This window comes from Balaenoptera physalus (assembly GCF_965194825.1).
Source record: "Balaenoptera physalus genome assembly, chromosome: 16".
NCBI classification, from domain to species: domain Eukaryota; kingdom Metazoa; phylum Chordata; class Mammalia; order Artiodactyla; family Balaenopteridae; genus Balaenoptera; species Balaenoptera physalus.
In genome coordinates, this window is record NC_138898.1 from 44,780,100 (window position 1) to 44,798,359 (window position 18,260).

General features: G+C 46.5%; 1 protein-coding gene across 8 annotated transcripts in view; it reads right to left on the reverse strand.

Moving 5' to 3' along the window:
- The window catches only part of KIF16B (kinesin family member 16B), a 291,300-nt gene that overhangs the window by 121,798 nt on the left and 151,242 nt on the right, over positions 1-18,260 (reverse strand). For all 8 annotated transcript variants that reach the window (XM_082428587.1, XM_082428585.1, XM_082428582.1 and 5 more), the window contains 2 exons: positions 11,010-11,092; positions 9,483-9,571 (listed from right to left, as the gene is read on the reverse strand). In XM_082428587.1, the coding sequence (XP_082284713.1) occupies positions 9,483-9,571; positions 11,010-11,092 (172 nt within the window). The remainder of the gene's footprint in view (positions 1-9,482; positions 9,572-11,009; positions 11,093-18,260) is intronic.

Sequence of the window (18,260 nt, forward strand, 5' to 3'; positions counted from 1 at the left end):
CAAGACTGTGCAACTTCACAAGCTATTTAAGGCTCTACAGCAACTGCCAAGTGAGTAAATGGTCCATGAAAAAGCGACACCACTGAAACCAAAGACTGGAGAGGAAGTCAGCCTTGCAGCAAAGCAAACTTTTGAAAGATGGAAAGGCCCAATAAAACAAACCAGCAGAGACAAACACAGTAAATAACCATCAGCTAAAACACAGCCAAATCACCAGCACCATAAATATTGCCAACTACTATATGTATAAAACTTTCACGCTCAAGGTCAGCAAGAAAAAAAAAGGATAAAACAATGTGTAAAGCCCCAGAAAGTGAGACAGAAAAGTGGGGCTAGCAGGGCACTGTATCCACGGGCAACGCAATCTTTCCTCCCAGGACCCGTAGTGAGGACATGACCTCACCTGACAGTGCGGGTCTTACCAAGAGTATCTCCAGCTATGACCAAGCTCTGTTTCTGAAGCCCCTTTTACATTGGTATGAATTAAGGAGAAGAACTGAATTCACTTAGTTCACATGTATTACATGGCTATTAAGTTCCAGGTGCTATGCTGGGAACTGAGTGAACAGATTAGATCCTGTGCCTGTTTCCTGGAAGCTGACAGAAATCTAGAGGGAAGCTAAGCTCAGTACAGCGAAGGACGCACCTGGTTACTGATGTTCTCTTACTCTCTCCCAGGTGTGATGTATTTATCCTTCCGGTTGAAGGAAGGGAGAGAGGGAGGGAAGGAGGGAAGAAATAGGGAGGGAGAGCCTAAGGAAGAAATAGGGAAGGGGTTGGAGGGAGGAAGGAAAATGAAACTACTTTCTTTTCCTACAACTGTTGTCTTTTGGTAAGAAGTCCTCACCAGTACTGTATCTTGGTGCTTTCGGCTTTCTGCATCGCAATCCCGGAACTCCTCATGCGGAATATAGTTCCTTCCGGCTTCACATTCCGAAACCCCATCCCTACTCTAAACCTGAAGGAGCCGGAAGGCTGGAGCAAACCGCACACGGCACGGAGCTCTGCACGGGACAAATGAGGTGCCTGATGAATCCCGGGTGATGATGAGGATGCCCAGGACAGGCTTCCAGAGAGAGCCACTGTTAGCAGGATTGCCTAGACTCCAGCTGCTGCGAATACAGCTTAGAGCTGCATCCAGGAGGGTGTGTTCGTATCAACACAGTCTATGAGTCAAGAGGATCCCTTTCCAGTTTGCAAGGAAACGGAAACTCTCATGTGGTATTGGTGGGAGATAAATAGTGGCGATACGTACAACCATCCTATAGAACAGTTTGTGAACATCTATCAAGAGCCTTAACACTATCAATATATACACCCTCTGGCCTGGTAATCCCATTCTACTTTTTCTCACCTGAGGAAGTAATACTCACGGATAAGCACAAAGATTTAGCTACAAATGTGTTCACCCCAACTGCTTGCCATAGTTCAAAGCTAGACAACAAAACACTACCAACAGAAGATAAGTAAGGTATGGCGTATCCATACAATGGAATCTCACATGGATGTTAAAATGATGTAGGTTAATACATATGAAGGGGAAAGATATATAAGTGCATAAAACTGTTACAAGCCCAGTGTGAACCCATCCCGGTAAAAGAACACATATAAATGTATATAAGTATAAATGTATGTATGTAAATATATGTACATATACATGCGCACACACAGAGAGAGAGACCGAGATGGCTAGATGGTGCAACAGAGGTATAGACTAGAATATAGAGCAACGTGTTCACTGCTGTAGTTTCTTCTTTTTTGCTTGTTTGTGATTTCTAAATTTTCCATAATGATTAACACATGAAAATTAAAAGTTAGGTTAAAAATAACCATCACTCATCCGTCCTTATCCCCTGATTGTTGATGACTTCAGACAGTCCTCAGAGTCAGGGGCCTTGCACTGAGCCCTGAGTTGGCCCTGATGCCCATCAATCCCATCAGCGCTACGTTCCATAAAGCTCCTTGGACGGCTTGCCAAAGAGAGGTTTGATTTTTGACTTTTGATATTTTTGGCCCAACCGCATTTGAAACCCAGGCATTTCTCCTCTTCAGAATTTCTTCAAATGCAGTATATCCATTTAAACAGGCTCGCCACTGGTTAGTGCTTAAAGGAGGATAACGCACAAATGAAATTTTCTCCCTTTATTTTTAAGACTGAAATGAACTTGGAAGGTATATAATTTTGCTCAGAGCACTTTCAAAAAGCTGTGAAAGCTCCAGCTTTCTGCCAAGTTAGCCGCCTGTTTGCAGCCTCAGAGCAAGACAGAGGATGACTGAGGAGTGGGCTTGGTTTCTTCTTAAAGACACTGGGCCTTGAGGAGGAATGTTTCCCCTGCAGCGAAACTGTTTCCTGGCAAAGACCCTGGCTGGGCGCTTCTCCAAAGCGGAGCTGACTCCCAAAGGAAGTCACCAGGCTGCTTTGCCTCCTCCAAAAATTCTCTGGCACTAAGTACCACGCATGTGTGCCTACAAATCCTGGTTTCCAGAGAGCCTACGATGTGGGCCAGCAGTGAGTTCCTAAACTACCTTAGAAACGATACATCCAACATGACGTGCCCAGTGGGGCTGATAAAATGTTCCTGGGTAGCAAAGACTTCACTTTTAAAAAGTCCAAATCTTACTATGATTCAGAGCATGGGTTTTTTTGGAGAAAAATTCTCTTTGGAGAATTACTAGGTTGCCTATTGAAACCAACTGCTTTGAAGATAAGTTGCATCTTACTGGATACAGTAATTTGCAAACCTGATGTAATTCTTTCAGAGAGCTTTGCTCTAAGAGGAACTGAGTACTAAGTAGCATAGATTTTTAATCTGCTGCAAAAAAACATACTCAGGTCTATAGGATGCCAAGGAAACCAAGAGATGTAAATGTGCAACAGTCAAGAAAGCCACAAAACGTGCATGAAGTACACCTGTGTGTGTGAAAGCCTCACAAAGATAAGGCCCAGCTAGTCTGGAGATGCTAAACAGCGCGTAAGGACCCACCTGAAGCACGAGGCACCTGGACACCAAGGAGCTGATACATCTCCCGCACTGCGAGCATTTCGGCTGCAAACCTACATCTTGGTGAACGTCTGTGAAGTGCCCACTGCGTGTGAGATGCTAGAGATTCAAAGAGGAGCAGGGCACAGCCCCGCCCTCAGGAAGCCTAGTGGGAAAGCAGGCACCAGCATCAACTAAAGGAATCGGGAGGGCTTCCCTGGTGGCGCAGTGGTTGAGAATCTGCCTGCCAATGCAGGGGACACGGGTTCGAGCCCTGGTCTGGGAGGATCCCACATGCCGCGGAGCAACTAAGCCCGTGAGCCACAACTACTGAGCCTGCGCGTCTGGAGCCTGTGCTCCGCAACAAGAGAGGCCGCGACAGAGAGAGGCCCACGCACCGCGATGAAGAGTGGCCCCCGCTCGCCGCAACTGGAGAAAGCCCTCACACAGAAACGAAGACCCAACACAGCCAAAAATAAATATAAATAAATAAATAAATTTAAAAAAAAAAAAAAAGGAATCGGGAAAAAGCTATGATGATAAAGGTGTGCACCAAACACCTGCCAGAGGACGAAGTGGAAGCACTTCGCTCAAAATGGACATGCACAGAGTGCTTCTGAAGAGACAGTTCCTACACTCACCTTGAAAGATGAAGAGGACTGCCCACGGGAAGAAGAGTGGGAGGGTTCTGTGGACAGTCTTATAGATGGACTTGGCCTGGAGAGAGGTGTGAAAGACGTTCTGTCCACTTAAACCGAAGCCTGAAGTTCAAGGTGGAAAGTGGCAGAAGATAATGGTGGGAGACAAATGGGTGCTTATGTCGGGGCCTGGAGGGCATCCCAGAGGCACTGAGGGCCGGGCCACTTGCTGGGAAGAGGAGGGGCTCCTGCAGGAAGAAGGGGTCACCACGAAGGGCTAAGGGGGTGCAGTGAGCCCCACCCTTCGGCTCAAGGCCGGACAGGTTCCAGGGGCAGGTCCGCGAGTCCCCCCTGCGTCGCCTCGTAGAGGAAACCAGGAATCGCATGCAGGGTCGCGAGGGCCCTGATGACTCCAGGGCAACAGGGGCTCCTCACGGACGGACCATGTCGGCCACTTAGAGAGGAAAATCCCTCTTGCTCATTCCCCCACGATGATGGGCAGCAAGATTCTCAGAGTGAACTTGCTCGAGGTGTGGGTGGGCACAGCAAGAGGGAGAGAGCTGGGCAGACAGAGTCCCTGGGTGGAGCCAATTCAGGGAGAAAATTTATTTTCTCCAGGGATACTGTGGGCCGTGACTTCTATTAGGTAACTGGAAAGCCGGCTGGTGCTTAAGGGAAAGGAGCAGCTGACACTAAAGAAGAGTCCCGGCCTCTTAACAAAGACGTGTTCATGAGGGTTGTTGTTTTTTTTTAAATAAATAAATTTATTTATTTGTTTATTTTTGGCTGCGTTGGGTCTTCGTTGCTGTGCATGGGTTTTCTCTAGTTGCAGAGAGCGGGGGCTACTCTTCTTTGCAGTGCGTGGGCTTCTCATTGCGGTGGCTTCTCTTGTTGCGAGCATGGGCTCTAGGCATGCGGACTTCAGTAGCTGTGGCACGTGGGCTCAGTAGTTGTGGCTCGAGGGCTCTAGGGCGCAGGCTCAGTAGTTGTGGCACACGGACTTAGCTGCTCCACGGCATGTGGAATCTTCCCGGACCAGGGCTCGAACCCATGTCCCCTGCATTGGCAGGCGGATTCTTAGCCGCTGTACCACCGAGGAAGTCCCTTCACGAGGGTTTAATGAGAGAAACAAAGAAGAAGAGAGGAGGTTTGGGGCAGGGGAGGGGGCAGTGCTGGGGGGCAGCTAACATTTATTAAGCCAATACTTGGCGTCAGGGAATCATTAAGAAGGCCAAAAGCCAGTTCGCCTAAGAGGGAGAAAGTTTTAAAAGCAGGAGAACGCTGATCCCAAACTGGTCCTAAGAGAGGTAAATACGGGGTGAGGGACCCCATACTCTGCACTGTCACCAGGGCCGGGCCACCTGCTGAAGCCTGTGAGACCCATCGCAGGGTAGGTGGATACAGACCCCCTACGGTGAGGAGCGGGGCGCTGCGGCCAGGGGCCTGGGTGGAGCTGCACAGCTGCCCTCACTCAGAGTCAACCCAGAGGAGTCCAAGCGTCACGGGCAAAGACAAGGCTCCCGGCTCCCTGCTTTCCGCCAGGCTTTACCACAGTCTTCCCTGTACACTGAATCACGCTCCAAGGGGACTGAGCCCCAGCACAGGCTGGCCAAACAAGGGCCCTCACCCAGCAGCTGAGTGGATGCGGAAAGAGCAGGAGGACTTGTCAACGGGGGACCCGCGTTCACCCTGCGCCTGTGACAGGCTGCAGAGGCCCCCACGCGCCCCACGGGGCGCCTGGCGGCTGATCCTGTGCTCACGTGCAGTCACTCCCAGGAGGAAGTTCGCGGCCCGGGGCCCGGTTTCTCAAGGCCGTGCTCAGGATCCTCCCTGCCTCTCGACAAGCTGGCCCTCCTCCCGTATCTGTATTTCAGCTGGAGAGCATGCGACACCGAACCGATTATTTAAGCCAGAAAATGGATGTCACCAGCTTTTCCTTCTTCCCCTCCCACATCCCACTGTCCATTCGGGCCTCATCACTTACTGCCCTGGGCGCCTGTGCAGCCCACCCCTGCCTCTAGCTTCCTTCCACTGCTGCCTCAGTTCAGGCCTCACCTCCACATCCTTCTCACAGCTCCCTCAGCGCCCTCACTGTTCCCTCTCGGGGCAAATATGATCACATCTCTCCTTGGCTAGAAACACCTCCTGAAGCCCCTACCCCACGGACTGGGCATTGAGATACAGGCGAACGAGCGGGTTGAACTGAACTTGGCAGGGCTTGAGGGAGGTCATCAGGAAATGGATCCTTGTCAGATGGACACTCATCAGTTATTTACTAAACTTACTGGGGGAGCTGAATTTCAGATCTTCCATCTTTCTATATTTCCAAACACTATTTTCCAGATTGGAAATTCTTAAGAAAATGGAAAGAAAACAAAGAGTGAAGAAAAACCACAGTGAGGTACCACCTCACATCCATTAGGGTGGCCACTATCAAAAACAAAACAAAACAAAAGAAAAAACTAACAAGAAAAAAAACAGAAAGTAACACATATTGGTGAGGATGTGGAGGAACTGGAACCCTCATGTACTGTTAGTAGGAATGTAACATGGTTGCACCTAAGATAGAAAACAGTGTGGCAGTTTCTCAAAAAAATTAAAAGCATAATTACCATATGATCCAACAATCCCACTTCTGGGTATATACCCAAAAGAACTGAAAGCAAGGGCTCAAAACAGATATTTGTGCACCCGTGTTCAGAGCAGCATTATTCACGATTGCCAAAAGGTGGAAGCAGCCCAAGTGTCCGTTGACAGATGAATGGATACATAAGATGTGATATATACATGTAATGGAATGTTATGCAACTTTAAAGAGGAAGAAACTCTGATACTTGCTACAACATGGATGAACTCTGAAGGCATTATGCTAAGTGAAAAAAGCCAGTCACAAAAAGATAAATAACGTATGAATCCACTTATATGAGGTACCCAGAGTAGTCAAATTCAGAGACAGAAAATAGAATGGCGGTTGCCAGGGGTGAGGGGGAGGGGGCTGGGATATTACTGCTTAATGGGCGCAGAGTTTCAGTTTTATAGGAAAAAAGTTCTGGAGGTTAGCTGCAACGATGTGAACACAACACTACTGTACGCCTAAAAATGGTTAAGATGGCAAATTTCATGTTAAGTGTATCTTAGCACAATTTAAAAACAAGAGTGAAGAAATGAGTTAGCAAATGCTTATGAGTATAGAGAAAATAATTCTCTGTTGTGTTTTGGTCCATACATTTTATTCATAATCATACATTCTAAACACACTAACCAGAACTTATAAAAACATTCCATGTACACAGGTGCTGTGACTGTGCCAGCAGAACCTGAGATGCCATCTCTCCTGCTCCATCCTCCCAAACCCCAAAGTGCATTTCCTCAAAGAATAGACATCTGTTGATCAAAGCAAACTGCTCACGCCCAGGCACGGCTTTCAGAGCGCCCCCCAGTCAGGCCCCAACCTGCGGAATCCTCTTATCTCTTCCTAAGCTCAGCATGACTCTGGCCAGCACTCACCTTGTTTGCTCATAAAATGTTCCTTCCCAAAACACCTCTCCAGGGGAAAACCTCTTCCTGCAAACATCTCAGGGCCCAGTACAGAATCTAGTTTTTTTTGTGAATCTTGAACAGAATTGTCAAGTAGAACAGAAGGGAGTGATTTTGGGTTCCTACCTGGCGGGCATCCAGGGCTAAATCTCTGGTTAGTGTTCTGTCCGCTTTGTTCTCAGAGATAAGGCATCTTAATAGACTTCTAACGTCTTCATATCCTCATCTACGGAGAAGAAAGTGCTAGACCAGGGACTTAGGAGGGTTACTACTTAAGGCTCCTCACAGCCCTGCTATGCCCTCCACACCACCCTCCTCTTGCCATGGGCCCCAGCTATTTACTACAGGCTGCACATTGCTATGGCAATGAGAGTTCACAGAAGAGGGGGAGAACTGGGGAGGATGTTACATAGGGGATAAGGCCTGGTCTCCATAAGCGTTGAGGACAAGTGGGATCCCGTTATTTAGGCTTATGGCACAGATCCCATGATGCTGGCTGGAGGTGATCTCAACGTCAAGAAAGATTCTTTCTGAAAGTCTCTGGTTTTCTAAATCACCCAACACATTACAAGGCATGGACACCGGAAGAGAATCCCTTCCAAGCACGTCAATTTGCACCACTCCCTTCCCATTGGCCCTCCCAGGTCACAGGCTACTAATCCTGAATCATATAACTTCCATGACTTCACGCTAAGTGGGTTCACACCCATGTGTCCGTTTTCTTAGGCAGAGAGAACACGGCACCTGACACTTATGGACTCTCCTCGCCCTCAGTAAATACGCGCTGCCCTGTTGAAGCATCTCAGCCCTACGTTTCCATCTTGAGAGACTAACACACTCTGTGTGCAGGCGGCTTATTAGATTTAAGTAACAACTATTCAGCTAGTGTCCAAGCAGTGAACATACTTCTTTCAACGTTCTTCCCTTTTATCGCGTGGTGCTTAATTTAGGCTAAGGATATTCACACCTGTAACATCAAAAAAGGTAAAAACAGCCCAGCTTAGCTTTAATCCCACTTTGTTTTGCCAAGTTGCCGGAGCACAGCACTTTACAAGGTGTCTGCTTCCCATAAATCAGAGGCAGCAACTTTTCTCCAATTATGTTTTAATTCATGGGTAATCATTCTCTATAGCAGGTGGCAAGTTGGGGGCGGGGCCTGGAGTCGGAGGAATGAAGGTATGATGAAGTATTAAGTCATTTGAATTTGAATTTGTACAAATGAGTATTGCAAGGGTGGCAGATATGAAATGTGTCTGCTAATTGAAGCCAGATGAACAGGATGCATCACGGCAACATCCAACCCATCCAGAACCATCTCCCAGCCGACCGCAGAGTGTTTCTCATTGAATTCTCTGACTACCTTGGCCTAAGTCTTCACTTCGTCATGAGTCCCTCTTCCCACCTTTTGCCTGAGGATCCTGAACGTGAACTTGAGGTTATTCAACCAACTGCAGTGTCATTTGGAAACCGACTCGTGCACAGAAACACATTCCTTTTCATGATGTGCCATTTCCCACCATTTAGAACACCCATGCCCAGAGGAACTAGTGAAAAACCTTTTCCCCCCAAAGGACACATGTGTCTTACTAAAATTTCATTCTTAATCTGTTTGCTAAACGTTCATCAAGCATGTTACGTGAATGACGCTCTAGAATACAGAAATCAGTAAGATAAGCCTCTGACCTCGGAAAACTTCCAACCTAATAGGAAAGATACACAGACTGAACCCTCACCCCCACCGCCAGCCCAGGCTGCTCACCCCTGCCTCCCGCACCTCAGGAGCAGGTGTATCACCTGCCCAACTGTTTAAACCCGGAGCCTGGGAACCGCCCTTGATTCCATGATGCTCCGTCACTATGGTGACCACCCAGACCCAAGCCACTGGTACCTCCCACCGGGACTAAGGAAGTAGCTTCCTAAATGGTCTCTCACTTCTATGCTACATTCTCCAAATGACACACAGCCTAATATTTGTAGTAAATTTATCTTCACGTTCCTCTACTGCTTAAAGACCTCAAATGGTTAGAAAACAGTCAAACTCCTTCCAGGGGCCTCCAAGGCCCCACGTCGGCTGCCCCCCGCCGCCAGCCCTCCCTCCCCTCATCCTGTGTCGTGATTATAACTAAGTTAAAGGATGTCCATACACAGCAAGGGCTGGAAAGGAACCTGGAAAATGACTACGGCTGATTTGATAAGGAGGCCCGACTGCAGAAGTTTTATTTTATTTAACTGACTTCTTTTTTTAATTAATGACTTTAATGGGGTCGACACGACAAACACCACAACAGTGACAACCCCAGGGGAGGCAACGCCGCAGTCCACTCACCCTGGGTTGTACAGCATGACGGCAGAGAGGTTCTCGCAGGACTTGGACAGGTCGGTCATGGACAAGCTGAGGGAGGACAGAAGGCCACTCTAAGAGCAGACACAGGGCAGAGCGGTTACCTCGGCAGCAAGAGAAGGCCGTGCTCTGTGCTTCCCGCTCTCCACTGGGGAGAGGCAGTGAGGGGCTCACGCCCCACCCCCCCAATCAACCTGCACACAACTGGTCTCTCTGAGGATGCACGTCAGGGGTCAGGCCAGGGATCCGTCTGGAACCCAAGCCCCACGCTAAGGCCAGCAGGGCCCCAGGGCGCTCGGACGGGAACTGCACAGCCCTGTGGATCTATCTCCCTGACCTGGCTGCTGCGTTCAAGTGGAGGGAAGGGGTGATGGCATCTGTGCCAACCCTGTCCCCTGGCAGGAGCAGCCCTCACACTTGCTGAGTGACGAAGAGGGAGACGGAGAGGTGAAGGGGAACCAAGAGAGCAACAGCCCAACCTGTTCTGCTTCCATGGAAAGTTACCAGAAAACCTGTTTCCTTCCCTCTCTTCCCTGCACCTCTGTCCTGAAAAGGGCCCTCCAGGGCGACTCTGGGCTGGAACAGACAAGAGCCTTCACAGGCTGGAACTGGCAGCCCTGGAGAAGGCTGGGGTTTGCGGCTTTCTCGTTATTCCGCATTTAAGGCACTGGCAACTCTGGGCAGCCCCGGCAAAAGCAGGCTGAGATGCGGGGCTGCATAACTCAGGGTGAAGGGCCACACGTCCGGGTCAGCGGTCAGGGCTGCAGCCCCGGCTCCCCGCTTGCTGGCCACGGGACAGGCCAGCCTCAGTTTCTCATCTCGATCATCTGTGATGTGGGTGTAATAACAGCCTCTGTGCACGTAAACTGGTACATGTGGAGGTTCTGCACAGTGCCTGGCTCACAGAAAACTCAGCTGTGACTTCATTCTCTTCCTCAGTCTAAGGTCAACACGGTGTCCTAGACAGATTTCTCTCCCTTCCATTTCTTCCCGTCTCTTTCTGGTCCTCTGCCCACCTCCCTCATCCAGCACTTCAAGTGCCCTCTGGTCATCCCCATCCAAGCTGAAGTCTCTTCCAATCATCCTAAGCTCACCCCCTCTCTGCTTCACACCCTAATCAAAAATCCAGTTTACTGTGAATGAAAATAAAAAGTGAGCCAACTTTTGGATGAAAGTGATTCTGATATGGGGTTAACTCTTAAAACAGATGCTCTTGAGTGGAAGGCACTCTCCACTTAATGTGAAATGATGCCCACCTCCTTTCAGGGGATGCAGGGCTCAACAGGAGGGTCGAGAAGCAGTGTCTCTCCTCCTGCTCTGGATCTGACTTGCTAGCCTATTTCACTAGGGAGCCATCCGCTGGGAAACAAACCCTCTAGAATCAACCCAGGCTATGGGTTGATTTGTGCTCCAGAAAGTTAAACTGCTGGAACCAGAGTGGAGACCCCCCTCTTCCCCCACCCCAGCCCCTCCCAGAGAGGAGTTGGCTACAGGAGATTCCATGCTGCTCACCTTCCTCTTCTCCCTGAGCCTGGCAGCCTCCTTCGGATGGTTAAAGCGAAACATATTGGTTCTTCCCAAGAGTATCACGGCACCTAAGAACACACAGAAACAGCAATGAGCTTACAGTGAGCAACCTGGTTAGCTGGTGACATTCTAACATGGAATCCTGTAGCTGAGATGTGATTTCCAGTGTACTACACAACAATAGAGTTAAGGGGAGGCTTTCGCCGCATAAGTCTGCTTACATAAGCCAATTCTAAATCTTCAAATGTTTTTATTTTTAGAGCCGAGGGTCACAATACTCATGTTACCCAGGGCAGAAGTGAGGGATCTAAGCATTACAATATCGTAAGAGATTTAAAACTCAGTATACAGATAATTAGACTTTTGATTGTTGAAAAGAAAAACAGAAATCAGTTAACCAAAGAGATGTTAGAATATCAAGCAAAGCGTATGGTCACCAATTTAGGAAATGTTTATTAATGCCGATAAAGTAGAAACCTCAAAGGACAGTGCTTTCAAATGAAAACATCGTGAAACTGCCAGAGTAATAGGTTTTTAGTAATAGGTCACTATTACTAAAAACTCCCTCGGAATTCGAAAAGAATAGGAAAGAAAATGCGCAGATGCAGTGACTATTTCCACGTAAAAACACTGCTTCTTGTGAAAACCCTGTTTAGATGGCTACACTGGACACACAAGAACAGCTCCTTTGGACTAGGGTCCTGCTTGTTCAGAAAAGGATTGTACAAGGGGCAGAAGAATTCAGTGTAAATTCCCAAGGGTAACAAAATCATTAGGTGGGGAGGCAAATTTCAGCTTGATTAAGCAAACAGATGCGTTCTAAGATAGGAGCTGTCCAAAACTGGCATGGATGTCACAGAAGGCAGCGAGCTCCCTGTCCCTGGAGGCATTTAGGAGATTCACTATCTTTTCTGGTCCCATTCTCACCTGAGAGTCAACCAAGCCTCAAAACAAACCACCCCCCACCCTAACCCCATGTTCAATCTTTGTCCTCAAAAAGAATGCAACTTATTTGTGAAGATAAGACATTCATCTAGAAGTCAACCATGACGGATCAAAGCGACGAGTTCACGGTGCAGGAGGTGGCACCAAGGACCTAAGCTGGGTCTCACAGGACAAGAGAGACGCTCCATGTGAGGGTGACGAGGGGAGGGGCTGAGCCTGAGACAGGAGATGGACCTCCTGGGCCTGGAGAAAGGAGAGAGTCAAGTCCAGCCAAGATGCAGGGGATGTGAAACAGCAGCAGGAACCCAGATTGGACAGATGAGGGAGAGAGAGACCGTGAAGAACTAGCAGCCAGGATAAAGAATCTGCAACAAAGGTCAGAGAAAAAAATCAGCTCATGGATGTGTTTTGTGTGTCCCGAGCAGATGTAAAAAACAAAATCCTTCACTGTCAACAGCTAAAAATCTGTAGTTTTCACATAAAAGTCTGAGTTTCTGGCTTCCCTTCAAAAATTAGAAGATGTGGTATCAGTAGATCTGTGCTGTCACTGGGCTACTGCTGGCTGCCTCCTCTGGACAGGGCACGTGACCTCTAGTTGGGTACCAGCTGCACCTGGACCCTGCAGGTAATAGCAATACCCCACATGGCCACTCTGGAGCTTCAGACCAGCACATCCACCTGCCTATGTGACATACTGTCACAGATTCTCAAAGGAGCTTCAAATTCAATACGGTTAGAACCTAACGGGTTTAGTCATAACCACAGCGAGCAACCGAAGGGTTGGTTCTGGTGGCTGTCGTTTTTTAACAGAAATGGAGTCAACATGAGAAGCAGCACACGGTTTTGGGAGACTCAGAAGGGCAGCAGTGGATATTATCCACCTACAATCTGCTTATCCCCCTCATACAAAATTGCATTCGTATATTTCCCAATTATGGAAAGGCACCATTACCACAATGAAGAAAGGTGTTTCCCATATGCCTTTTATGACTAGGACTCAAAACTCTGTGCCATACAAAAGTCAAAAGTTAAGTAGCCATGTCCAGGATATATATGTATTTAATGCTCTTAAAATGACATTAGAGATTAACAAGGCAATCTCATCTGAGGTATTATATCTAATCCAATTCTTTTTTTTTTTTCTGTTAATCAAATGCCCAGCCACACAAGTTGAAAATTGCTAAAATATGTTAATGGAAAAATAGGATAGTATTTCAGAGACATATTTCATATCATGTTAAATCACTGAAAAAAATCTTGCCACCCATGTATTTGCATGAAATACACATAAAAATCCCTTCGAGGAGTTATGAAAGGAAACAAAACTACCCATGACCATTCCTTCTTTCCATCCAAATAATGTGTATAAACCACCTGGCACATAAAAGGGGCTCTGTTAAGGCTGGTGCCTTCGCTTTCCTCTATCGTATTCCTTTATGGACAAACCTACTGGCTTAAAAGATGTGCTTCATTTTTTTTTTTTTTACATGCTGCTGCTGTGTGTCCATTCACTCAACAGATACTGAATGAACACTTACCGCGCTATGGTAAGAACTGGGGGTGGGGATGCAGAGGTGGACGAGTGGGACACACACCTTGTCCTTATGGAACTTGTAAACAAGCAGGAGGGAGAGGTCACTAACCAAAGGATTCCACAAATAAACGCAAAGCTGCAACTGAAGGAGAGATACCCTGCCCCCGGCACACGAGCATGCTGGCTGCAGGGGAGGTTAGGGAACGATGCCGTGAAGGAGGTGGTGCTTAGGACAAGCTCTTGCGGGGGCGGGGGGCATATCCAACAGACTGTGACAGGAAAAAGTGATGATGATGATGGTGAGTGATGGGAGACACGGCAGAGGAACCAGGGAGAGCACTGCACAAGGTGAAGCTGGAGAGAGAGGGGAGGACGGAGCACGTAGAGTTGCTCAGGATACAGTAAAGCATCTTGTACTTCACGCAGGGGCAACAGCAAGACCCCGAAGGGCTTTGCGCAACAGCAGCATCACGCAATTAGACGTGAGTTTCAGGAAGATCATTTTTTCTACTGTTTGAAGAATGTACCAGAGGGCAAGAGGAAATGTAGATAAACAAGGGAAGAGATTACTGCAGTGGTCCAGGTCAAACATGATGGCGGCTCAGACCTGGAAGGGAGGGGTAAGAGGTCAATAAACAGATCCAGAAGATACTTGGGAGATAAGATCACCAGGACTCATGATGGGCTAGATAGGGGGACCAGGGAGGTGAAGAAGATGCTCCCGGGCTTTCCTGTAACTAGCTGGATGGGGAGTTGTTCACACTGATTGAGAACACTGGAAGAGGACCAAAATCAGGTTGGGGGAGAAATCCTGAGTTTGGTTTTACACATAATGAATTTGAGATGCCTTTTGCGGATAGAAATATGGGCCTGAAGCTCCAGAAGAAACGCCTAGGAGATCTCTCAATCCATCTGTCCATCTACCAACCTACCCACTTTCCTACCTACTTTACTCTCAATTATATATATATGCATGATTTTTGATAATTTGGTGCTCTGTGATGAGAAGATATGGTGCTGAAATAAAGCATATTTTAAGATGTTCTCCTGATGTTGGCAAGTATACTTTTGAAAGAACGTCTGGTTTTTATCAAGTATATTCTGTTAAATGATCAAAATGAAGAAATCTAGAAAGTTGGAGGATTAAGAATTGCTTATTAATCCTGATGGTAATTCAAAAAAAATTTATAGATGAACTATATATCTCAAAATATACAGAGAGACAGACATACACACATATATATGTGTACATATCTACCTAAGATCCATGTGTATATACACATATACACACACATCTCTACAGATATAAGGTAGAGATGTATACATATATATGTGCATATACGTGTGTGTGTGTGAGAATGTGGTATCTCTCTCTATATATTTGAGAGTCATCTCTAAGAAAGGAAGCCACAGGTGTGGGAAAGAGGAGAGAACAGAGAGGTGGGAGAAAAGAGGGCCCACCCAACACTGGGCACCTTGAGGAACTTGGCTTTTAACGGTCCAAGGAGAGGAAGATGAACCTGCAAAGGAAACAGAGAAGGACCCTCAGAGGGGGAGAAGGAAAACCTCAGAAGCCCAGGGAAAGCACAGTTGAGGTCTCCTGAGTGTGGACAACTCATTCAAGAAGTTTGTGTACTCTGCTGTACACCTGATACTAACGCAATATTGTGAGTCAACTACACTTCAATAAAAAACAGAAGAAGTAAAAGAAGTCTGTTTATGAAGAGAAAGACAGAGTTGATAGTAGCTGGAGCCAGGAGTTGACATACCCTATGGGATATTTTGTGATATTTTTGTTTAAAGGACACTTGTGAGTATATTTAAAAAGCAAAAAGCTGAAGGGGAAAAGGCAATGAATGAATGAATGAGAGTGAGCGACGGTACACGGCCTTCAGAAGAGACCCAGCTCGTGTGTCCTGCCTGACGGGGTAACCCCTCCAGGGCTCAGCTCCCTCACCGAGTCTTCAACGCTTCCTTCCAGATCTTAAATTCTCCTTAACTATGAGCGACTCCTTGATCTGAGGTTAATGTGATTAATCACAGCATATGGACTTTCTGTGATGCACTTAATTTGTCATTTTTAGAGTATATCTAAACCTCCTTGAAATATATGATGGCATCTTTGCGATCACTTGAGAGCCTGTTAAATACTTGAGGACAGACAAATTCCAGACGATCTTAGAAGGGGATGGAGGGGAAACGACATTATAAAAAGGTAGACAAAGACACTTGGTAACAACAAAAAAAAGCTTTACTTAAGTCTCTGTGAATGAAACCACTGATTTTCTATTTTAATATTTCAGGCACACTGAAAAAAATTAAACATGTAAAGATTTCTAGTGATTTCTAAGGAGTGTAGGGATAATAATCATTAATATCACTATTAATTACAGTCCTCAAATTTTATGCGAGATTTTCGAATTCTGCTACTGCACAAATAAAAATCAACTGTTTTAAATTAAATGTTGTCATATGACTATTTCTGAGGTAATGATGTTCGAATTATTTCATTCTGAGTTACCATTAACATGAACATATAAAACAACTGTATTCCCAAAAGGGTATGGTGCAATGTAATATGAGCTTACAGGCCAAAAACCAGGAGGCATTTAGAAATTCTGCTTCAGGGCTCCACATTCTGAATTTAATCATACTTTAGAAAGGCCCTCCTCTACGCCCCACCACACACACACACACACAGGATATATAACGCATTGCTCCCCTCTCCCTAAGCACCACGAGTCTCCTACCTTCATCAACTCCTTCTCTTTACGGCCCACTCCCAAGCCTCCCCGGGCTATAAAAACACTGTGCTGTCCTTCACCTCTGAGACCACATTACTGATCTGCTGAAGGGTGAGCACATCCCACAGAAAATCCACGCCACCAGTCTGGGATCTGGGAGCCGTACAAACCTGCCAAGACTCAGCGGCCAAGGCAACTTGTTCTCCTGCTACTCCTGCCCCCCACCTCACCCACTTTCCAGCCTTTAGATAATTCTGTATCTAAGTCACTTTCTTCCATGGACCATTATGACAAACACATTCATTCATTTTGGAACTCGGCTTTGGGTAAATCTCTCCTTTCCCATCAGTCTGAGGCCACGCTGGGGGAGAAGTTTTGGTTCTGCCCGAGAGGGGACAGCATCCCCCCCCTGCCTCTCCCTCTGAATGCAGCTACACCTGACAGCCTGGACAGAACACATGCAGCAGCTACTTGAGGGGTCTGAAAACCAACAGAAGCAGGTGGATTGAAAGAGACCAGGACCTAAAGCACCACAGACCGATGATGAATTTACCATTGTTTTCCTCCAGTGTCCCCGGCTTCATCTGGGAAGAAACCCAAAAGTTGACGTTAGTGTAAAAGAGAGAACTCCAGGAGAAGCTTCTAGTTTTGGTTCCAGGAGGAGGGAGAGGGTCCCATAGCAGCAATAGTGGCAGCAGCAGGGGGCCCACAGATGCCTAAATCTGGGAGGCAGGAGAAAAATCTCTCTCCAATCCCAGGAGCTGTGGACCCAGGAGGGTGGGCAGACACCAGTTGTTCTCCTCTCTGTCCTCTCACTGCTCGGCCCAGACATGGGCACAAGCGCAGGAAGAACATGAAAGAGTAGTATAAATAAAGCTCCAGACGTCTAGCTGGAGGGCAGAAAAAGAAAGTCCCAAGGAACCAGAAAGTACTTGAGAGATGATGTAGAGGGAGAAGTTCAGGGAGGCAACCTCATGGAATTGTGTATGAATTCCTGGGCCACCCCCAACGGTGCACACATGGAGCTGACCCCCAGCAGCACACGGAGACTTTCAGAGTTAAACTAAGAGGCAGACCACTGCTCAGCTCTCAGGCTGGCTGCTGGATGGCACACACATGGGACAGACTGGAATAGCACCACAAAGGCTTGGAAAACTGAATGGGACTTGGAACTAGAATCACGACCCACAGACTGATTCTCACTTATGATCTAAATGAGACCAGGTCAACTGCCTGCTAAAACAAACAGGCAAAAATCAACATTTCCAATGGAACTGAAACAAGACCCTCAGTCTAAACAAGACCCTCAGTCTTACAATATAAGATAAAAATGTCCAAAATGCAATTCAATATTACTCAGCATATAAAGAACTGGAAAAAAAATCTCAACTTGCATAGCAAAACACAAACAACAGATGTTAATGCTGAGATCACAGAGATGTTGTACTTATTTGATAAAGACTTTGAATCAGCTATTATAAAATTGTTCAAACAATTTATCCTATAGGATGCCCTGAAAAAGGTGTGTGAGGGGGTGGGGTGGGGTCAGGGGAGAATGCCTAGATGAAAAAAGATAAGCAAAAAATGTTAATAATTATTGAAACTGGGTGATGGGTACATGGAGGTTAATCATAATATTCTGTATTTTGTATATGTTTGAAATTTTCCATAATAAAAAACTTTTAGTTTTCTATATCAGATGACTTAGAAATAAAAATGATGGGCCCTTAAAAAAAAAAAAGAGGTCAAACATGGGTGAACACTCTTGAAAAATAAGAAGTTTCAACAAAGAAATAAAGTATACAAAAAAGAATCAAATATTACAACTGAAAACACAGTAATCAAAATTTTAAAAACTCATTGGATGGGCACAATAGCAGAATGCAGATGACACAGAAATAAAAATCAGTGAATGTGAAGACAGATCAGCTGAAATGAGCTCATCTGAAAAGCGAAGAGGAAAAAAGTTTACAGAAAGATAAAAATAAGTAATTAGAGCTTCAGAGCTCTGTG